The 23,683-nt window shown below is 46.0% G+C and overlaps 1 protein-coding gene across 1 annotated transcript in view; it reads left to right on the forward strand.

Annotated features, from left to right (window-relative positions):
• The first annotated feature begins 3,460 nt into the window (after window positions 1–3,460).
• Window positions 3,461–23,683, forward strand: part of LARP4 (La ribonucleoprotein 4) — a 33,479-nt gene continuing 13,256 nt past the window's right edge. The window contains 7 exon segments of the mRNA XM_014603296.3: window positions 3,461–3,553; window positions 10,934–11,078; window positions 12,146–12,304; window positions 15,175–15,250; window positions 17,831–17,967; window positions 20,959–21,062; window positions 22,598–22,708. Coding sequence (XP_014458782.2) covers window positions 3,536–3,553; window positions 10,934–11,078; window positions 12,146–12,304; window positions 15,175–15,250; window positions 17,831–17,967; window positions 20,959–21,062; window positions 22,598–22,708 — 750 coding nt within the window. The 5' untranslated portion in view covers window positions 3,461–3,535.

Consider the following 23,683-nt stretch of genomic DNA (forward strand, 5'->3'; position numbering starts at 1 on the left):
GACCTGATGAATATCTTGCATTTGCAAGCCTGTCTAATTCTATCTCAGCTACGCCATGGTTTAATAAAAGATATCACCCTAAGAAATCCTTGTGTCTCGCAAAATGAGGTAATACTTTCCTTATTTACTTTTGTCTGGTTTTTTTAGTTAGCTTTTAGGCCTTTTGAAGCCAGGCCTCTGCCTGTGATGTTTATTGTGCCTAGACCAACGTGGCCCTGATTTCAGTGAGGAACAGTGAGTGCTAGAGCAACAGCAACATAGGATAAGTTAGGAGCAGAGCTAAGAGTACATCTCAAATGCTGCAAATGGGTTAGAATATTTGACAAGAAGCTGACTTTGAAAATATCTGATGCTCATTTTGGGTCAGATGACTGGTTTTTGCACCTATGTTATGGACGCTTGACACCTCTCAGGATTGCGACCCTATTTCTAAATGATAATTATTAGGGAGCAAATATTCAGCTCCTCAGCTTACTGACAAAACCAACTGACAGTGGACACAGGCAGTGCACTGAGAAGGGAAAACAGCTCATCACCCCCCACCATTACTGGGAATATTGAACAGGGCATAATCATTCTTCTATCTGTGACTCCCTTCTGCAAATGACCAGGCACCCTGCTCTTTTACTTACAGGAGACATCCAGCAGCCCCCAAATTCTTCAACACATGCCTGCCTGGCTCTGTCCAGGTGAGCAGAATTGATCTTATCAGGACTTTCTTCATGGATGGGGACATTTCACTGAGTAATTCTTGTTGACAGGCTCGGGATTCAAGCTGTGGTTCTAAACTGGTTTCCGGCTGAGGTTTGCCTGTATTTCCTGACAATTACAATGATGATTCCCGTGTCTCTGGGTTTAGGGGTTGATAGTTTTTTTCTGCTCAAACAATCAGCTCCTAATGATTCAGGCCTGTGCCACAGGTTATTGGTTCATCCTCAGAGCTGTCAATGGAAACACATCATGCAGAGATGTGAATGTTTCACCTGTCTGGTTGATGTCATAACAGCCCTTCCCCTAGTGCCCTCTGGTATCACAAGGCACAGCAGAAGGAGCGTACACGGGCACCTAAGGAACAGGTTTGGTCAGTTAAATAATGCCCGTGCGGTTCTGAACAGGGAGCACTTCATCACCATAACGTGCCCGGATCTGCCAGCCAGACTTCCTGGGAGGTCAGAGTCATGATCTGATCGTGAGGTTTCCCCCCTAACAGAGCAATATCTACAAATCCTAACTGGGGACTTAATGAGGGTAGATGAGCCTATCGAGACCTCTGCCTGCAGGTCCAGTCCCAGTCAACATTAAATCCATCCCTTGCGAACCCAGAACATGAAGGCTAGATACTTAAGTCTAGATACTTATCTACATCCCTCTGTCTGCAGAGGGAGGTAGGTAATTACTTAATCCTGTTGGTCTGTTACAAGCAGGGAGGAGTCAGTGTAGGCGTCTTGGGGTCAGTGCCAGTATTGGCTGGGTTGTGAAATGTGGAGCTCCCGTTGCTCATAGGGGCCCTGGTCTACTCATCACCTGTGCACATGCAGCCCTCCACAGGTGCAAGCAGACACCGGTGGACTAAGCAGTGCGTGGGTGTGTGTCAGTGGAGCTGGACATTTTAGCAGCAGTGCAGCTCCCCAGAGTCATTGAAACGGAGCTGTGTCTGCAATTGCAGACCTGCCAGGCATTTTCACTGCTCACTGGGGACTTTATGAAGACAGAGCCTTTCCATGCATTTCATAGGCTTCATAGATATTAGGGCTGGAAGGGACCCCGCAAGATCATCGGGCCCAGCCCCCCGCCCCAGGGGCGGGAAGTCAGCTGGGCTCAGATCACCCCAGCAAGGTGAGTATCCAGGTGTTTCTTGAATGTATCCAGAGTAGGTGCTTACATCACTTCTGGGGGGAGTCTCTTCGCAGACTCTGGAGACTCGGACAGTAAAGAAGATTTTCCTTATGTCCAGTCTAAAACGGTCTTCCACCAGTTTGTGACCATTAGACCTTGTCTTCCCATGGGGTGCCCTGGTGAACAGATGTTCTCCCAGATCCTGATGCACGCCCCTTATGGGCTTACAGACTGCCATCAAGACCCCCCTGAGCCTTCGCTTCTCCAGGCTGAAGAGTCCCATGGCTCTCGGCCTCTCCTCATAAGGCCTGCTCTCTTGACCTCTGATCATGCGCGTGGCTCTCCTCTGCACTCTCTCAATCCTTTCCACGTCCTTTCTCAAGTGCGGAGCCCAGAGCTGGATGCAGTGCTCCAGCTGCGGCCTCGCCAAGGCTGAGTACAGAGGGAGGATGACTTCTTGAGTCTTGCTTGAGATGCATCAGTAGATGCAAGCCAGAGTTTTATTTGCTTTGCTGGCTGCGGCATTGCATTGGTGGCTCATGTTCATCACGTGGTCAATCGTGACCCCCAAGTCTCTTCTGGCTGTGGTGCTAGCGAGCGTAGTACTGCCAAGTACCGCCAAGCCTGTAACACCACTCATATATAGGTAATACTTTGCATCCACTCATATATAGATAATACTTCACAGCCTCACAGGAGAGCTGAGACTCCTCGCCAGCTAAGAACTGCTACCCAGAGGCTTTTCCATCTACTGACCCCCTGTGAAATCCTATGAAATACAAACTTCCATTTCGACCCAGGAGAACTCATACAATCTTCTCTCTGATGCCTGATGAGGGTGTTTGTGCAATGAAAGACCTTTTTTTTTTTGGCAAATAGCTTGTTGGCTTAATAAAAGATATCACCTCTGTCCACGAGCCGATTACTAACATATAGATGTGTGTGTATGTATATAGATACACATACATACACACGTATATACATATACATGTATATATATGTGTGTATATGTGTATATATGTGTGTATATGTATATATGTGTATGTGTATCTATGTATATGTGTATCTATGTGTATATGTATGTATATGTATCTATGTGTATATATCTGTGTGTATGTATATGTATATATGTGTATGTGTGTATCTATGTGTATATCTATATGTATCTATGTATATATGTATGTATATGTATATATGTGTATCTATATTTGTGTGTGTATACGTGTACATAAGTATATATATATATGTACGTGTGTGTATCATAGCGGTGTTTCATTTTAATCATGCAAAAATGTGGATTTGGGGCTACTTTTGCTGTATTTTCCATCAAACTGGGGATTTTTTTTTTTCCCCCCCTAAAGCCGAGAAACCCAGGACGCCGGCGGGTCGGGAGCCGGTGGCGCGCGTGACGTCACCCCGCCCCGACACGCACGCATGGTACGCGCCGCTCCTCCCCCCGCGGCGCTGAGGATGGTCCGTCCCCTCGAGGCCGCGCAGCGATTGGCTCCGGGCGGGGCACCCCCGGAAGCGCTTGCCGCTCGTGACCCGGAAGAGGCGGCGCGGGGGAGGGGCGCCGGCCCTGGCGGCAGCAGCCGGAGGCGGAGCCCGGGTGTCCTTAGCGCTGGCGCTGCCGGGCCGCGGGGAGCGGAGCGCGGGGCCCGGGTGCGGGCGCGGCCGCGGGGGGGGGAGGGGGACCGCCATGCTGCTCTTCGTGGAGGTGAGCGGGGCCGGGCTGACACAGCACTTGGGGCCGGGCCGCCCCTCCCCCACCCCCCTCCCCCGGCGGCTCCGGGCCGCACGTGCCGGGCTCTGGAAGCTTCTCGCGGGCGGGGCGAGGCGAGGCGGGGCGGGGCGGAGGCACCGCGGTGACCTTTTGTCAAGCGGCGGCGGCGCGAAGGTGACACGCGGGCGGGCCTCGCTCCCCTCCCTTCCCCTTCCCTTCCCTCCGCCGTCCTCGCCACGCGCGGGGCTTTCGCTTCTCCTTTCCTCCCCACGCGGGCCGCCTCCCGGCACCGGCCGCGCTGCCCCCCTCGCCCCGCCTGCCGCAGCCCTGCCGCCGGCCCACCTCGGCCCTTTGCCCCCCGGGACAAGACCAGACGAGATGTCCTGGCAGGGCCGCGGTCGCAGCGGAGGGTGACCCGAGCAGCCGCCGCCACCGTCGCCTCGTGGTGGCGGGCGCTCGCAGCGGGTTTGCGCGCTCGCCTTTTCGTAACCCGAGCGGACGAAAAGGGTAGGAGCGGAGGGGGTTTTCCCCAAGCAGTTTGCCATTCATCGAGCGCGGTCAATACGCGGCCGACTTGGTCCGCTGTGCTGGGGTTTTTTTTGTACTTTAAATAACGTTGCCTCTGAAGCTCGAGCGGACTTGATAGCGGTGATAGGTTTTCTTGTTTGTCGCATTTTGGGAGATCATCTTTTGGAAGGGGGGGGGGTTCCTTCAGGCAATTACACGCCGTTCTCTTAGATGGTGGGTTGTTTCTCAACCGGTGGGACAGACGCGAAGGTCGTGTAGGTGGGACTTCGACTCATTGCCCGAGTGAAAGAACCAGTTGTTTGCGCTTCAAATGGAGTCATCAGTAGATAGCTCCAACTGCAGCTTTGTGGGGGTTTGTTTTTATCAGGGTGGGAGCAGGGTTTTTTTGGTGGGTTTTTTTTTTTTGACAAAACGGTTGCGAGCCGGTGTCTGAGATGAAACATTTCTTCAACTTTACCCTGCCTTTGTACGCTCAGTTGATCAGAGGAAAGTTTTCTTTCCGCCCCCTCCTCCCCAGATTGCAACATGATTTTTGGACCCAAATCTATCTCCTATTCATTTGTACTCAAAGATCAACATTTAACAAGTAAGTTTTGCCCCACTTTGGTGAAACTTATTTCCAGTGTGTGTGTGTGTGGCATCATGCACTATTCAGCGTTTGTTATTCAAAATGTTTCAAATTGTTTGGATTTAACTTGCTATAAGCAGGTTAAGTAGCAGGTTGCACGTACTTGGTTAAGGGATAACCACCCAGAGGCTAACCAAGAAGTTCCTAAAGTATTTAAAAAAAAAAAAAGTTTTAATAGCCTTATTTCCTTCAGATAAATAGCTAAATATCTGCTGCGGTAGAAAACCTTGAGGAAACTAACTTTGAGAACCCACTTGAAGTGTAGAACTAACCATTTAAAAAAATTGGACTGATGGAAAACAGCGTTCCTATAATAAAGCCCTAATGCTTTATTTTTCACCGTGTGTTTTTTTTTCACTAGGTAGCATTCCTCTTCGAGACTGATCTGGCAACTAACTGTTCAGAGTTGTGAGCAGCGAGCTATACATAAGACTGATGGCAGGGTGGAAAAGCTAAACTTGCAGGGCGAGTGCTAAAGACTTCTGCAGCAGCAAGTGTTTGGAAACGTATTGTAGAATTGAAATCGACTGACAGAAATTAAAACTTTGCCCAATAAACGAGGCCTAGGCTCTTGAGATAGTTGAAGCAAGTCTAAAGAATCTGTATTCAGGGAGTAACTAGAAGAAGGCAGGGTAGATGTGCACCTTATAGACTAACTGAATCAGATGCGTCAGCTGTCGTAGGCAACAGCAGGTAATTTTATATAGAAACCTGGCTTATTTGTTTTTTGCTTTGCTAGAGCTGTTTCTGCTGATACTGTTATCCATGAGTTAACCCGTGCGATCGTTGGTCTGTGACTGGCCGTGTTCTGTTGTAATACCGAGTTCAAGGCAGTTAATTCAGTTTGCTAGTAGGATAACACACCAGACTGATCCAGTACCTCTACAAGAAATAAGTATTAATATCTTGTTGTACATTATGCATCTAAATCACTTGGGACAATCTGTACGAAAGGTGCTATACAAAACAAAACTGTATATGAGGCCGGGAGTTGTGTGCACCTAGGGAGAGGGTAGCTGGTAGTCTCTTACTGAGCTCTTTGTTTAAAACATTTAACTGAAATTCTTCACTCATGTACAGTGGGAACTGGGTAGCTGTGCTGTGCAGTTCAGAGTAACCAAGCCTAGAATTTTACTTAACGTGGAAAATTTATTAACGTTAAATATAGTTTCTTTACAACTTGGTGTAGGGCTTTAACTTGATAGAGTAAACTGTAAGTGTCTGGTAGTATGATCTCTTTGTACATTTGGCTCTCATTGCTCTTTGGGGACAGGTTGTATATTATGCATCGTGCAGTGCCAAACAAATTGATGGCTTGAATAATTATTGAGTTAAAGTTAGCTCATTGGAAGAATAGCTTGAGTTTTCTTTCATAAAGTGTTTATTCCAATCATCATTTAATGCATCTCATTTAACTTAAAAACTAAATGCAGGGTTGTGGTTTTCACATTACTTCCTTACTGGGAAATATGAGAATTGTGCATTTCAGCTATTTTAATTGCTGGACAAGCACAACAAGTGTAACAGGGTAGTCTTTCCTGTTTACTTTTTCTGTTTTTTTCACAGCTGTAAAGCCATGGTAGTGCTAAGGGACCCTGCAGGACTGGCTCAGATGAGGTGTGTGACACAAGCAGTTAAAAGTAGGGGTATTCCAAACAGAGTCTGCTGCACCAGGAAACAGCAGTCTAAATACTCATGTGCTTGCACATGTCTCAGTTATGCCAAAGTTTTTCAGAAAAAACAATTAATAAAAATCAAAGCTGTTTTTCATTTAGTTCTTTTCATATGGAGTCTCTCAAGTGTTTTACCAAGTGACAAGGACTAATTGCAGGCAAGAGGGTAATGTAGAAACTGTGATGTGTTCATCAAACCAGTTTTCCCACAACTGGAAGCTTGCTTTGAGGGAGCGTTATCTGGCATGCTCACGGTACCAAGCTACTGCGGCTTGTCGGCAGCAGAGGGCAAAAATTGAATCCGCTAAGGGTTCAATTTGACACTTCGTATCACTTGGGCTTGTTTTTTTTTACCATCTTAATTAACTTGGAAGAAGTCAGTAGTTACCAAGAGAGTAGTCAAATTTGCTTCCTTTGTCCCCCCCTTCCCCCGTAACAGAAATGTCATGGAATTGGCTCAGGAGGCCTGGGGTTCTGTTCCAGCCCTGCTGTAAGCTTACTGACCTTGGGCAAGGTGTTTTGTTTTTCCGTGCCTTAGTTTACTCATCTTTGTAATTTCTCACGAGAGGTGTACAGAAGTGTGATGTATTTCTTTCTATAAAGGAGCTACAACTTTGTTCTCACAAGTCTGTTGCTAGGAGTTATAGCTGTCACAGAATCAGCATTTTGACTTTGCTGTAGGATAAAATAGGATGAGCAAGTGTTTAACTTTTCTTCAGACAGCAAACAGAAGACATTCAGCAACTGAAAAAGGAGGGGGTTTTTTGGTGGGGGAGACGTCAAAACAACTCAGTTTGATTCTCTCTCTACTGTGAAGTCTAACTTAGAAAAACCAAGAGAGTGGCAGGCAGTACTTTCAGTCTAGAGATATGTCATCCCCCCCCCCCCCCCAGTAGCTGCAGCCCTATTCAGGGAGTGTCAGGATCTCTTCCGTCAGTCGAGGCCAGACACGGACATCACTGCTAATGTTCAAAGTGGCCCTAACCTTCAGTGGTCTGACTCCATATCAGCTGGGATTTTTGGATGGGTGCTCTGTCTAGTATAACATGCTGGCCACAGTCAGCATATGCCTGCTGGGAGTTGTTTGATTCTGGATGTTTTTATGGTAGATTCAACCCTCTTTTGAGCGTACATTTGAAACAGGGTGGCTCTTTGTCATTATGCAAATATCAGTTAGCTTTGCTGACCCTTATGGTCTCTGAAATTGTGACTTCATCATGAAAACCTTCTCCTTCCAGTAAAGTATTTCTTCCAATCAGATGGGTCCAATAGCATTTGCCAGATTATAAGCAGAGTTCACGTTCCAAACTTTGCTGAAAAGGATTTGATTAGCTGTGTTGGTACCTGCTGAATACCAGCTTGTTGTGGTACCTACTAGAATGTGGCACATGTGACTGTTTCCTTCCCAAATCAATGGGCATCTTACAACTCAGTTAAATGGGAGCTGGTTGGGCCAGAGATCACTGAGGATCTAGATGCCCCCCCCCCCCCCGTTCTGAACGCAGGCAGCTCTGTTCATAGAATCTCTTTTAAGAGGGGCACCGCTTCTCTTTTGAAAGTGAAATCCCTACGACAGCAGAGGCAGGAAGCCTCATATAAAATGAAACAAAACTTGATTCTTTCATTAGAAGAGCAGGCACTTAAAATACTGTCTTTACTGAATTTAAATCTCCAATTAAGCAAAGTCTCCATTTAAGAAGTGATTGTGACTATGTAATCGAAAGACTTTTTTGTGACAAAATGCAGTTACTTAAATGAGGCCCAGGTATGTTTTGTATCGTGGCAAATGATTGTGTTTGCTTCTCATGACGCTGAAGCGGGTTGAGATGATCCTGCCCCAGGCAGGGGGTTGGACTCGATGACCTCTGGAGGTCCCTTCCAGCCTGACTTCTCTCTGTGTGAGGAGCCTGTTGATTTAGGACCATTAATTGACAGTGCAGCTAGGCATGGTTTGAGACTGGGAGCTTGTATTCTTGCTCTGTGGAGATGAGGTTCCTTGCCATTGACAGAGCGGACACACTGAAATTGTGCATTGAAAGCTGCTTTCTTTTTCTTGATATACTTAGATGGATTTGTACAAGAAATCGTTTTCCATGCTGGCAATACATTTGTCTGGGTGCTCGTAGTCTCCTGATGTAGTGATAAGCATAACGGCAAGGCACAAGGGCATCAAGTGAACTAAAAGCTCCACAAACTTGCCAAGCGGTGATCTGCACTTACCTGATGTGGGCACCAGTGCTGGCATGCCTGCCTCGGGTACCTCTCTCCCTGTCTAAACAAAGCTCAGCAACTTTCATAAGGTGGGTTATAGAAAGATGAGATAAACTGGTAGTGGGAAAGTCCCAGTCCCTCCCCCATGGATGGGGAGAGCCCAAAGTAAAAAGATAGGGAGCAAGCCAAGCGCAGCCCAAATTTTTTGACTCTGGGTTCGTACTGCAGTAGAGGACTCTGTCTCAACTTGGACCAGGACTTGTGAATGCCTGTTTGGCTCTTTTTGTGCTGTTATGAAGTTACGTTGCTGTCCAGCACCCTCGGGGGAATTGCTATGCCCTGAGGGCTGTGCAAACAGGGAGGTATGCAGTCATATTACATGTGTTGATTTGACCGTGTTACTGCTGCTTGTTCTCATTCCCCTTCCCCGTCCATGTTCTCCTCTCTGCCTTTACCAAAGGGAAAAACTTCATGCAGATTAAAATTAAATCCATTACTTCTGGGTTTATCTCCGTCTAACCCTGAAGTATGCACTCTCCTTCCCAAAGCTGACTACTACAGTCATTTCTTTCCCCTTCCACACAAACCTGTTGAGACTGCCACTGTCACTTGGAGGCTTTTTGCACTTGTAGGAAGCTGTCAAAGGGCCCTACTAAATGAAGGCTTCCCTCCAGAAGTTCACAGTTTTGGGTCAGGTGTGATCTTGGCAGAGAAAAATAGAATAATCCCTTTGGCTATCCAGTCTACTTCCTTATCCTTTTGTTTTCTGTGCATGGCATGGTATGAACTAAAAGCCACTCCTTAGCCCCAGAAACACTAGAAAGCCAGGCTCTGAAATATCAAACTTCCTTATTCTTTCAATTGGGCCTCTATTGCAGAAGTCTTCAGCCAGTATTAGAAGAGATGTGTCCTTCACCCTCAAAAGTGGTATGAATTAAAGAGGTTCTGTGTCTGAAGACATCCTAAAGTGTTCACTAAAACGCTTCTAAAATAGAAATGGAAGATCCTGGATATTATTAAGTGGAAAAACCTTGTGGTGTTGTGGCCTTGGAGTGTGGAAAGAGGTGCTAATAGCATGGGAGAGTGAATACTATTGACATTCTTCAACTGGGAACTGCTGCAGGGAGTTCTGGTAATCCGGATCTGTATGCCTGCAGGCTGTATGCATGGCTGCACTGAACCTTGCTTTCTTGGGAAAGACGATTTACCGGTACACTGCATGGGCTCAGTTTGGATGTGTGTGCATGTCTCATGTTGTGCCCCCCCCCCCCCCCCGGCCTTTTTATAGCAATCCTGAAAGCAGTTAGTTTACAATCCTGTGGATAAGATGTTCTCATCCAATTAAATTTTATTTATTCTCAACTTCCTGTGTCGTCTTGGATTCCCTAACTCTGGATCATGACAACTCTTGCTGCAGGAAGACCTGTTTACCTATAAATGCTTCCCAGTCAACAAAATGGGATGTTTCATTTGGGAGACTGAGTGGTTTCTCTCCACGTGCTTGGCGCTTGAACGGTTGTTCTAATTAGGGTGTGTTTTGTTGTGCGGTATCAAAGTTTAGCCCCCTGAGAATCCTGGCAGGCAGCGGGTAGGGCATAAAAAACTCTTTCAGGAGCCAAAATACATTTTCTCCTCTTGGTTACTGCTTCTTGAGTGACAAGTCCACTAGTTCAGACTGGTATATCTGAAGTGTAAAATGCTTGTTGGACAAAGTGTTGGCATTCAGAATGAGCAAGGTGATAAGGATTTTTTTCACAGTCAACAGTTAATCAGGACTTCTGTTGCTGAGCATAGGTTTTGAATTGAGCCACACATCTCATGGTTTGTATCCGGCAGTCTCCCCATCTGTCACCAGAGCAGGACATGATGCAGGGTTCCCTGTGCTTTCTTTTAGGAAGGGCCTGGGTTGTGCTTCGATTGGAGAGATCTGGTGAAAGGACGGTTGAAGGATTATGAAGGAGTCAAATCATTACAAAGCCTATGATATATATGGATCTCCTAACTCATCTGGCTGATTCCCCTGCTCTCAAAAGATATGCTGATGTTATTGTCCCAGTGGCTATCTAAATGTTGCTTGTTTGGTGGTAGTAAAAAGGGGGAAGGGGTATAACATCTCTTGGGGAAGTGGGAACAAGATGTTTTAAAGTTTATCGAGAGCTTTTCCTTTCCCGTTTTTCCTTAACCTCTGCCTGTTGGAAAGCTAATGCCTCTTGTAGTCTCCCCCTTGATTCAGACCTGAGAAATGAAGTGCTAACCTGAAGGTTAGACAGGTTCACATGGGTCAGAACTCTGGATGTCTTTATATAAATCTGTCTACTTTGGTCTCTCCAGCAGGTAACATCAAAAGGTGCTGGTTTAAATCCCAATGCAAAAGTATGGCAAGAAGCTCCACAGGGAAGCACTGAAGCTGCACAAGTGACCAATGGCACTGAGCATTCGTGGCCGGAAACGGCAGCCACATCAGGGACTCATACTGAGGGTGAGATGTCAGAGCTACCCATCTAAACGCAACCAATGACTTCAATCCCTTGCTTAGTTGGGATTGTGTGTATTCTGTTTAAGCCGAAATCCAGGAGTTAGAAGGAACCGGTGTTCCTAACCTTGATAGTACAGCTCTAGACTTTAAATGTAGTTAGCATGTGTTGAGTCCGCCAAACATCATGGTACAGAAGATCAGTTAAAGTGAGTTTTGGCTTAAAAATCTGAGGTGATGCCTTAAACAATACTGAGGGAAGAGTAATTCAGTAAGGGGAGCAGTGTGGGGGTAGTCTTGTGCAACGCTTATGGCCCAGTGATGATCAAGTATCGCGCTAAGAGGGAAACAAGTCACTAAATGTGTGGAAATGGCTTCTAGACTCTCTCTACCTTTTTCTCCTTTTACCTCACCTTTGTTTCCTTTTCTGTTGTCTTTTTCTTACCATTGCTGCACTTTAGTGTACACTTGACCCTATGACCAGAAAGATTATGAGATCTGAGGGCTGCTTAGTCTAAGCAGATTGAGCTATTCCACATTTCAATCTCTCTTGGATGTTACATGGCAAATTTAAAAAAAAAAAAAAAAAAGGCTTTTTTCAAGCTTAAACCTTGCTTGGGTAGGTATCTCCTGGATTGGAGAGTAAGGAGGGAAAGTCTAGTCCTCCAGGAGGAGGTGGTTCTGGTAACATGATACTTCTTGGTAAGTCTTTGAGTCAATATAAAGTTTAACTTAAAAGCATTTGCCAGCCAAAGTGAGGGGGGGGGGAGGGTCCTTTTGTTATGCTTACTTTAAAAAAAAAAAAAAGGGTGGGGGTGGGGAGAGTTTGTTGCCTATCATTGTGAGACCAGTACAAACAAGGAAAGCTTCCTAGATGGGGAAATACAAACCATCTGCAAGGACCGCGCTCTCAAATATAAAGTAAAGAAACAGATAAGAAGTCTTTGAGTTACAGTATTCTTGAGTTTTCCTCATAACAGGCTAAGTAATGCACTTTAAACGCACATTTTGGAAGATAGTCTGGAACTGACAGCATCCTTTTTCCCCTTTTTGTGTTGCTGTTTTTGTGCCAGGTAACGTAGAGATTTCAGAGGATAGCTGCAAGCAGTATGAAGTGATGTATTCCCCATCTTGTGAAGCTCCAAGAAATGGCACAGGTGTTGAGGAAGCAGCTGCTAATGGACTGGTCCTAGCAACTGAAGATCTTGGCTACCAAATTTATGATGCTTCTGGTGAGTGTACATGCCAGCGTGGTCAGTACCGGTAATCTTGAGGTGCCTTTCACTGAGAGCATTTACGATCTGTCTTTCTCATAGGCCTGTTGAAGTGCACAGCTTAACACATTTGCCTGTGCTCTTAATGTACTTATGCACCAGAAAACTGTTATGCTTCTGCTGTGGGTGGAGCGCTTGGTAAACCATCCAAAAGGAGTACAGGTTTTTCTTGCTTTATGCGGGTTCTGCACGTGCAAACTTGCTCTTATGTACCCTCTTTATACCAAAAATGTGTTATACGTGAACTAAATTCACTCTTACATGATCAGTGTGGTGGAAGCCCGCAGCCAGGTGCTTTGTGCGGTGCCTTGTGGGAGTGATATAGTCTCCTGTGTGGCTCTGTGCTCCTTGATTGTTGTCTGTGATGTGTTTCTACAGCTGGCAACCCCATTATGGCTTCTAACTTTCTACCAAAATTGTGTTGTAAAAGTGGTAGAAATGGGCCTGGGGGTCAGTACAGTCGAGGTCTTGGAACATATCTCTATTTGTTACATTGTAAAGTGGGTTCCCTTTATGCAAATTCGAGTTATGCACTGTTTTCCAGGAATGTATGTACAGGCAGTCCTCGGACTCATGACAAAATTGGTTCCTGAAAACCCATCTTAAGCCGAAATGTTGTAACTCGGAACCAATTTTCTCATAAGAAACAAGGTTATAAATGGGGGATTGGTTCCTGAACCAAGGCCCGTTACCCTATTTTCACCAAAAACACCCCAGAATTTTGTACTCGATCAATTATAGATGAGTAATATAGCTACATTAATGTATTTATATTGTAAATAGCAATGCTATTGATTTGAAAGTACTTCTTTGAGATGGCTTTGCTGGACTTTTTGAAAGGGTGTCGGTTGGACTTTTTGGAGGGTTCTTGGCTGGAGTCTTCTCAGGTGTCTTGGCTGTAGGTTTTTCTGGAGTCTTGTCTGCTTTCTTAAAGAAAGCGTCCAAGGAAGTTTGGACAGATGTTCTTCAGGGTGATGAGCGATGCAGCGAACTTGTGCGCTGACATGGCGTTGCATTGGATCAAGTGTTGTAAGTCAAAACTCATGTCGTAAAGTCGAAACGGTGTCAATTTATAAACGTTGTAAGTCGAGGACTGCCTGTACAGCATAAAGCGAGGGAAACCTGTACTGGATGAGGGCAGCCTAATGATAAGCAAATACATCCTATACGAAATAAATAACACATGAACAAAGCCACCTAAGTGCAGAACATTGATGTTCTTGAGCCCCTTGGAGGTTCAGAAGATGACTAACTAGAATTGTGAAGGACTGACGAGTAAATGGGGTGAAGAATCCAAAAACCCTTACCTGGAATGGCAGGCTGGAACTGATCTGACTTCCAGGGGGACCAAATATTCATCTGCTCATCAGAGTGGTGTTTAGGGGCCCAAGGAAGGTTGCCTACACAAGTAGTGTGTTGCACTTTTTAGGCTTTCACATTCCTTTTTCCGTAGAAAATCTTGCTTGCATTTTGATTTGCAGGCGTGCTTGCTTTTTTCAGCCCCTTCCTAAATCAGTGGGCAGCGTGGGGTATGCTGTGACTCTTTTAACCTTCCAGGTTCCCCTGTGTGCATTCCCCCCCCCTGCTGATTGGTGGAGAGGCTCCGCGGTTTGCTCCTAGTCAGTGGGGAGGCGCAAACTGCAGTTTTAAATACGGGGTTGTTTTTGTCTCCTGCCACCGATTGGCTGAGGGGCTCTGGATGGCCCTGCTGTTTGCTGCTGACTGGTGGGGTGGCAAGAATGGTGCCATGTTTAAAACTGCGGTTTTAGCTTCCCTGCTTATCAGGATGGAGTGGCAGTGCCCTCTGCTAATCAACAGCAGCGGGGCAAGGGGCAAAACGTGCACAGGGGAATGTGCAAGATTAAATGAGCTGCTGCACACTATATCTGCCGTGAGTTTGGTAGGTCCCTACTTATCACCACTGCCTAGAATACGCTTCCATGTAAAAATCATTAGTTTTACATGCTCTGAGATCTTTGAGAGTGAATATCTGACAAGAATAAGAATTTCTGTGCAAGTGTATGAGCATGGCATGTTAGTCTGTGCAGTCCTTTTGTTATGATATACGTTGCAAGAGCGTTTTTATTGGGAAATGGAAATAAATATGGCTTGGCTTGCTAACTTGTTTGCTTGGATTTGTAATATAGATGCCAGCAAGAACGCTGCTCTACAAACAGTGTTTAATTACCTGCTGCAGTGTAGCAAACGAGCTCATACTCCTCTCAAAATGGAGGCTTTCTTACTAAATTCAATCTTCTGAAAGCTAGCACTCAGAATAGCAAAACAGCAAAGCTCAAGCCATGTTGCCTTCCTAGGAACCTGGTAGACTGCATGTGTGGGGGTTGCTTAACTCCTTGTGCATTTAAAAAATGCAGCATTAGTCTAACTGGGTGAAAGTGAAAAAAAATCTATAAATATTGTGCCACTCTTGTCCTGCGTTTTCATTAGAGAAGTTCTTTAAAAGTGCAGTTGCAGTTACTAAGAAGGTCTTGGGAATTATACTTTAATAGTCACTCAAATTACTGAGATCCAGCATGTTTTGTTTTTAGCTAGTGCTCTTATAGAAATGACCATAGGTAAGGCATTTATGGTCATGGGCCAGATCTTGGGGCTATTTAACATTTGAACGAGGCTCGTAAACCAGTTTACAAGATATGAGAAAGTAGCACTAACTTATAAAACCTGTCTCATGTTTCCATTCATCTTTTACAGAGTGATTTGAGTTTTCCGTTCTTTGTGCACAAAGAAACATTCTTTTTTGCATTTTATTTCTAATAACGTGTTGCTGAGATCCAGTGACAATTAGCTAATTTAATATTTACCTTTAGGTGAAGGAGGCTCTGCTGTGTCTACAGAAGACCTTAAAGAATGTTTGAAGAAACAGCTTGAATTCTGCTTCTCACGGTATAACATGTCTAATTTTTTTTCATGTTACTAAATTGCTTATAAAAGCTGCAGATAAATGTTTTGGTGTTTTGGTTGCAAATGTCTTGTGCTCTGGATCTGGGTTAAAATTTTACAGTGAAAAGGAGGCTATAGGGCAAGAGACCAGAGATCAAATCCTGAGCTTGCTGCTGGGATAAAAGGAACAGCAGGCAGCCTGCAAGTAACATTACATTCCAGCGTGGTGCTATTTTGCAGTGGTGTCAGTGCAGACCAAGAGGTTTGTAGGTACAGGCAACCCCCGCTTAACACTGTTTTGGTTAACGCACAGTTTTGTTACAGCGCTCATTTAAAATACCTACCTGGTTTCACTCGGCGCTGAGCATGTTTCGTTATAACGCTCAGTGCAGGGGTGGGGAGAAGCGGTGGCATCAAGGGAAGTGGTGAGTGGCAGCTGGCAGGAACCCAGGGAGGGGTGGCAGGAGCTGGGGTCTGCTCTGGCACGTGGTGCTGGAGTGGGCGGGGAGGAGGGGTAGCAGCAAGAAGGTGGGTGCAGGGCTGGGCAATGTGAGCTTGGAGCCCAGGCCAGCGGGGCCCAGGGCAGGGTGGCAGGAGCGCAGGGTCTGCTCTGGCACATGGTGCTGGAGCAGCCAGCAGGCAGGGAGGAGCAGTGGCGGCAGTGAGAAGGGGCGGGTGGGGGGCATGAGCATGGGGTGCAGGGCGGCAGGAATTGCCGGGCCCGAGGCCAGGGCCGGCAGGAGTGCAGGGTCTGGACCAGTGCAGTCTGAGCCCACGGGGCTCCCCCAGCCCTGGGCTGCAGCCCATGCCCTGTTCCACTCTGGTCACATACCCGTGGGGCATGGATGCCATCCCAAGTCTGCAGTGATCTGGCGGTGGTGGCTTGTCCCAGTGCTGGGTGCCCTGGAGGGTGCCCCGGCTAGGCAAAGCAGGGTGCAGGTGGGTGGGTGGCCCCACTGTTTACCCTGCACCAGAGCCCTGCTGCCTTCTCACTATAAATCCCTGGGCGGGCAGGTCCCTGACTGGCCCCATGGGCAGGGCAGTTGGGGCTGTGCACAGGTGCACTGGTGGCCGGTGGGTGCGGGCTGGCAGGCACCGTTGCGGTGGGGCAACAGTGAGGCTGGGAGGGACTGATGCCTTCCCTAGTGGAGCCCACGTGGTGCTTTGCCAGGAGCGGCCCGGCCAGTGCTAGCAGGAGCGCAGGGCCCAGGGTGGGGCTGCAGGAGCGCAGGGTCTGGGCTGGCAGGTGGTGCAGAACCAGTCATCTTTATTTACATTAAATCCTATGTGGAAATGGGTTTTGCTTAACACTGTTTCGCTTAGCGCTCGGTTTTTCCGGAACTGATTAAGAGCGCTAAGCGGGGGTTGCCTGTAGGTGTATATGTCTGGGGAAAGAACCTTCCTAATGAAAGATGAATTACTAGAACCTGTCCTAAAGCCATGGGGCTGAAGTTTAATGACTCTATCTTTGTCCTGTGCTGATCTGGGAGTCTAAAGGTAAAGAAACTGAAATCCAGGGAAGGAGAGTTATTCTGCCTTCTACTATGGCAGGTGTAACTGCTGGCTGTTGATGGACTAGCTGGGTGTAACCTGCCTCTGGGATTCATCCTTGGCATAGATGAGGGTATAAAAGCATGAGGGCTTAACTAAGCATTGCACCCCCACTAGTTCAATATTTGGCCCAGAATTTGTCAGTGGAAAAGCAGTACAATTGCAGCACTCCCTGTACTCGTCTACACTTTGATAGCAGCAGACCCCATCAATGGGGGTCGAGCACTCCTGACTTGCAGGCACTCTCCAAACCCAGAGTTACGCCAGCACTTTTGCTCCAAGCTCGCTTCCAGTGGTTGCTCTCTGCAATGCTGAGAACTCAGATGCAAAGGGACAAACCAGTAGCAGCTTTAACTGTATGCTTGGCTTTGAAGAGCCCTTTTGGCGTGGGGTGGGGGTGGGGAGCAGGGGAATGTGCTCAGGCCCCTTGCTGGGAATCGGCAGGACTGCAGTGTAGAAAGTTCTTATGTACACATGGGGACACTGCCTAGTTACTTCAGCTCCCAGGAAAAGTGTCGGTTCTGAGAGAGTTGTCTAAGGGCCCCAGATAGTGCTGGTTCAAACAGACTCTAAAAGTTGCTATGTAGTTTTGCTGGAGACTTTCTGCGGATGCTCTCTGAAACTTGTCGAAGCATTGCAAAGACAATTGCCTGGCTGTCACACTCATGCAGCTTCTGCGCTGGAGCCTTATTCTGTAGCGAAGACCACAGAATTTTTTTGTATTTCACAGCTCTTAAGAGGTTGAGGTCAAGTAATCGCATACACTCCTCCCTAAGGACTCCCGAGTGTATTTAAAGGCAGTGTAATGTGCCAGAGACCTGGTTGCGGGCACCCTTTTGTTGTGCTGCTTCATTATATTTGTATTGCTGTTTGTCTTGCCTAGCTTTGACCCAGTAAGTCCCAGAAAAAAAAACTTGCAGAGCACGTGCATCATGACCAAAAAGACTGTAAATGTTCACAGTGAATTGTCTTTTCATGCTAAAGCTTTTCTCCCCAACCTCTCACTTGTGTAAAATGCCTGTTTACTTCTAGTGAGAATCTGTCAAAGGATCTCTACTTGATGTCTCAAATGGACAGCGATCAGTTTATTCCAATATGGACAATCGCCAACATGGAAGGAGTTAAGAAGCTGACCACTGATATGGACCTTATTCTTGAAGTATTGAGATGTATGTTTAAGTCTCTTTATAAAAGCATGTCTAGATGAGTGATGCAAGCAGCCAGTTTGTTTGACTGAGGAGTTCTCCTTAAATTTTAAGCTATTGTCTTCTGGCAAGCTGATGCTACATAGTTACTGATTTTTTTTTGATTTTTTTTGTGGGGGAAATGAGCTGTAGTTGATTCTGAAACAGTCATGCTAACCAAAACCATGTATAAGTAACTATTTTGGTGTTTATTTTGATGACTTTTCAGTAAACGTCCTCAAACTGGTCTCAAACAGCTCTCAGAAGGGGTCTGCACCTCCATTCAATTTTTTTTAAGCATCCGTAAATGAAAAAAGGTTGAAAACTACTGATGTAGAAAGCTTCTTCAGAAAGGCAGTTTTCCCTATGTGCACTCTCATGCTGACTGTGCACACTTCCTATCACATGGCAGTTGGTACAAGAGGTTTTTATAATATTGATGGTGAAGCCATAACCGTCTTACCAGATCTCATCTGAATTTCTCAGTAGGGCTGCCTAGAAACTTGCATTTTTTTGTGCCTTCTTGATGCAAATGGTTCTTATTACCGTCCAAAAAAAATGTAAGATCTGTCTCTCAAATTTTAAATGTGAAACTTGGAAGCACTAACTCCTAGAGCTTGTGTTATAGCCACCAAAAAATTAAAATAGGTTCGTGTTCAAGGGGGTTTGCCCTTTAATTCTTCTGAAGGTATTGAGTGTCCTCCAGTCTCATGGACAGTCAGCAGAGTGTACTCAGCACATTTTAAATATTGAGTGTGTGCACAACACCATGCAGTGCATGTTTCAAGTGAATTCATGACTTCAGATAATGCAAGAACTCATCGTTCAGTTATGCAAAGATTATCTACTGATATCCCTGCCTGTGAGCAGCCTTGGGTTTTGACCATTATTTTAAAACTTTTTTTGAAAGGGGGCTTAAGGACAGTGATTACACAGCCGCAGTTTGCAGTCGTATCAGATAACCAGTCTCAAATCATTATTTCCACTTACGATAGAAGACTGGCTTCATGATTTCCGGCATTTGGATAAATACTATACCCACGTAGTTTCAGTTTCATAGCTGGTTGGGTCGGAAGGGACCTGAGCAGATCATCAAGTCCGACCCCCTGCCATGGCAGGAAAGAGTACTGAGGTCAAACGACCCCGGCAAGGTGTTCATATAGTCTCCTCTTAAAGACCCCCAAGGTAGGAGCCAACACCACTTCCCTTGGAAGTTGGTTCCAGCTCCTAGCTGCCCTGACAGTGAAGTAGCGCCTCCTCATGTCTAGTCTGAATCTACCCTCTGCCAGCTTGTGACTCTTATTTCTAGTCACTCCTGATAGTGCTTGGGGGAACAGGGACTCCCCCAATTCCTGCTGGTCCCCCCTGACTAGTTTGTAACAAGCCACTGGATTTCCCCTCAGCCTTCTCTTGTGGAGGCCAAACAGGTTCAGGTCCCATAGCCTCTCCTCGTAGGGCCTGCCCTGCTGCCCCCTGATCATGTGGGTGGCCCTCTTCTGGACCCACTCCATGCTGTCCACATACCTCCTGAAGTGCGGCGCCCAGAACGGGACGCAGTACTCCAACTGCGGCCCGACCAGTCGTATAGAGGGGGAGGATCACCTCCTTGGACCTGACTCGGATGCATCTGTGGGTGCATGACAAGGTGCGGTTGGCCTTCCTGACCGTGTCCCCACGCTGTCGGCTCATGTTCATTTTGGCATCAATAATGACTCCAAGATCCTTTTCTGCCTCTGCACTGATGAGAAGGGAGTTCCCCAGCTTGTAGGTGTGCTACTGGTTCTTCCTCCCTAGGTGCAGCACCGTGCACTTACAAGTGTTGAAACCCATCCTGTTCTCATCCGCCCCCCTGTAACCTGTCTAGGTCCGATTGTAGCCTATTCCTCCCTTCTAGCGTGCCCACATCCCCCACATCTTAGTGTTGTCTACGAATCTGAACAGGGTGCTTTTTACCCCCTCGTCCAAGTTGCTGATGAAGATGTTGAACAGTGCGGGCCTGAGGACTGAGCCCTGGGGGACCCCACTGCCCACATCCCTCCAGGCCGAAAATGACCCGTCCACCACCACTCTCTGGGTGCGGCCCTCCAGCCAGTTAGTGACCCAATTGATTGTGTGGGTGTCAACGCCACAGTCCCCTATTTTTTTTAATGAGAACGGGGTGAGAGACAGTGTCGAAGGCCTTCCTGAAGTCCAGAAAGACTTCGTCCGCTGATACCCCTGCGTCTAAGGATTTTGTGACCTGGTCACAAAATACGTTCACAAGAAGTCAGCGCAGTCTTTATGGGCTGATTTTTTTTTGCAGTCCTTGTGAGTCTGAAAAACCTGCTGACCTCAGCATTCAATGCATTCAGACTCTGCAAGAAACGCAGACTGTTCTTGTATGCTTCTTCGTAATATTGCTTAGTGCTAACGTTGCTGGGCACTCATTTTTAAAAAGTATTATAGAACTTTTTTTTAGAGGTGCAGTTCTATTTGGGGAAAAAAACTTGCTTTTGGCAAAAGATTAATTTCCAAATTGCCAACTACGATTTGAAGATTTTTATATTGGGTTTTCACATATCTCGTGTTTATCAACGTTGAGCTCTTTAGGAACTAATTTGTGCAAGTAATTAAAGTCTATAGCAATGGATTTATAATGGTACAAATAAACAACAAAACCATCATTTCTTCCAGCCTTCAGATGATACTTTAGTTGCGCCCACTAACGTGTCAGCGTGCTGTTTTTGGATGCTTGAAATTTATTCTGAATTTGAAAAATTGTCCTTCTTGTCTGTTGTGGCTTCTTGATGGAGTCAGGAATTCAAAAGCCCGTACGCTACAGGAGGACTATATTGTGTAACATTAAATGCTGTGAATCTACAAATGTATCAAAACATTTATCTTTCTGTCCTCTTATTATAAATGTGTGGGTCTGGGCATCTTGAAATTAATATCCCATGCTTTCAAATTAAAGCAACTTTCTAATTTAAATTTTAGCTTCTCCTATGGTACAAGTGGATGAGAGAGGAGAGAAAGTAAGACCAAACCACAAACGATGCATCATTATTCTTCGTGAGATCCCTGAAACGACCCCTGTTGAGGTAAACTTTATTGAATGGCTTAAACATTACTTCAGACAGCAACAGAAAAAGTAACTTTTACAGAGCGTGCTAATTAGTAGGGCTGTGCGAAGCTTCGGTCACTGATTTGATTTGGCTGAGATTTGGCCTGATTCAGTGGCTGAATCTCCGAATCCGAATTGAATCAGGAGACCCTTTAATCTCTCCGTATCAAATTTGAACCCTCCAAGTCGATTCGGAGAGATTCAATGATTCAGACATAGATGCAGCTTTAAATGTTTTTTTTTATACGTGCCTCGAGGGACCAGGCGGTTCGTGAATGCTGCGATGGTGGGGCAGGTGGAGTGTCCCGCAGGAGTGTAGGGGAGTCCGCCGCCCCCAAGCTTGGCGACTGGTGCCTCCTGGGTCTGGGGGGAGCACTCGGGGTCCCCCTGCAGCTAATCGCTGAGCCAGAGGGGTGGGGGGGTCCGCCACCAAACACGTGGGGGATTTTCCCACACTCCCATGGGATGCTCCATCTGCCCCACCATCTTGGCATTCATGAGCTGTGCCTGGTACCTTGAGGTACGTAGAAAAAACTTTATAGCTGTGCCTATGGCCAAATCACTGATTCTCTGAATTGACATCAAATCTTCAGATTCTGCCAAATTGAATTGGGACAGTGATCCAAACCAACTAATCGAATCACTGTCCCCTGATTTGGGCTGAATCTGAATCGAATACGGCCCATTTCGCACACCTTTATTAATCAGTATAAACTTGCAGGTGAAATGTAATTCAGCATGAGTGCAGGCATTCATACAGCAACTGTGTAAACTAGCACAACTAATGCAGTTCCATATGAGCAGATTCCTCCTTGTAAATCTTGGAGGTCTGTTTTATCCCCTTTTAAAAATCTGCAACCCATGATGACACAGGCTGCTTCTTGCATACAGTTTGCTGTACGGTTTACTTCAAGTGTTAAGAATCTTCATTTGGAAGGGCCTTGGTTGAGGTAAACTTTCTGGTATGAAGGCAGTTCATTCCCTTGACTGCTTAATGCTGTTGGAATTTCTTCCCAACCTTATCAGAAATGCCCCTTTAGTTTATATCTGAAAAACTAATGGGTGGTGAGCTAATGGCATTGGCTCTTAAAGAACAGTACAGACATTACTCCTGTGGAGAGAAATCTCAAAAAAAACCACAAAAAAAACAAAAACTTTTGAAAATCCTGTATGGTGGAGACTTGCTTCTATGCACGCACAGTTCAGTAGAAGCGAAAATATAAGTGAGGAGCCTGCTTGGGTACTACCTTATTATGTGTACGAGTCAACGGCCAGCCAGAGAGAAGTTTTAAAATATAGGTATCCTCGGTTAGCCTGCTGTCAGTCTTGTAAAGGGCAAGATAACGTGAAGGTCCATTGCAGGCGATCAGAAATATTTTTGGGCGAGTCTTCAGTAATCTAGGAACTGGAAGAGAAACAAACGCTTGCCTTGGCTGACTAAGCTTCTCACATCTTTGGACTGGGGGTTGCTGTAACAAGGGTTTTTTTTTGTTTTGTTTTTTTTTGCTTTAGGAAGTTAAGGCTCTGTTTAAAAATGAGAATTGCCCCAAAGTGATAAGCTGCGAGTTCGCTCACAATAACAACTGGTACATTACATTCCAGTCTGATACTGATGCACAACAGGTAAGATGACCTTGAGCTTCAATGTAGTCTCAACTAGTCTGTCCCTTCCCCACAGTGCCTGCCCCCTGTTGTGAGACGCAGTGGAACGGGGGGTAGGCATTGTCATTCCATCTGCGGACCAGAACAGCCCCCCCCAGTTTGAGGGAGGGCGCTAGGATCCTGCCGCTGTTCATCACAGCTGCCCTGCGCAAGGCAGTGCCAGACTCAGCACTGCCGAAACCCCGCGTCCGTGGGCTGGGTCCAGAGGTTGCTGACCCCTGTCATAGTACTTGCTGTAAGGGAAGATTGAGATTAACTTATCCTATTTTCCTTTTGGAGCCAAGAATTTACTTAGTTGAAGTTGAACATCCTTTCCTGCCCTTGTCAGTGAAATAAAAGTACCCAGCTAATCCAAAAGTTAACTGTCAGATGCAAGATCTAGCATCCCAGATCTGAACTGTTACTTCTGTTTAAACCAGAACAAGCTCCTTGGTATGCTACTTGTTTTTGTAGTTCTTAAGGGGCACTCTCAAGACAAAGTAAATTCTCTTTTATTTTTTATAACATATTTAAGAATAGTAGAAATAGCTTCATGAATCCCTTCTGGTTGAAAAACTTTTTTGAATATATTCCTCAGTGGCAGTAACAAGTACCGAGATGCAAGGTTTAAACAAAAGGATCTGAAAACACAATTGAAAGCAAAGCTGAAAGGTGTTTTCTCAGCATCCCCCCCCCCCCGAGAAATAGTGGCAGGAATAACTACTTCTTCTTGAACTTCCATTTTTTTAATCTTTTGGATTAAAATTTTGAGTGTCTCTGTGACTAAGCTGGTGGATGGTGGCTTTCTGCTGGGTGAAGAAAAATAAGGTGCTTTTCAGTGAAGACAGCTTAATGTCGCAAACCAGGGCTTAATTTGCATGAAGGCACAAACCGTCTGGTGTAGTTTCCTAATGTCCAGAATTGAGCAGGGTACTCGTGACATATGACATGCAAATG

This window comes from Alligator mississippiensis, chromosome 15 (assembly GCF_030867095.1).
Source record: "Alligator mississippiensis isolate rAllMis1 chromosome 15, rAllMis1, whole genome shotgun sequence".
Taxonomy (NCBI): Eukaryota; Metazoa; Chordata; order Crocodylia; family Alligatoridae; genus Alligator; species Alligator mississippiensis.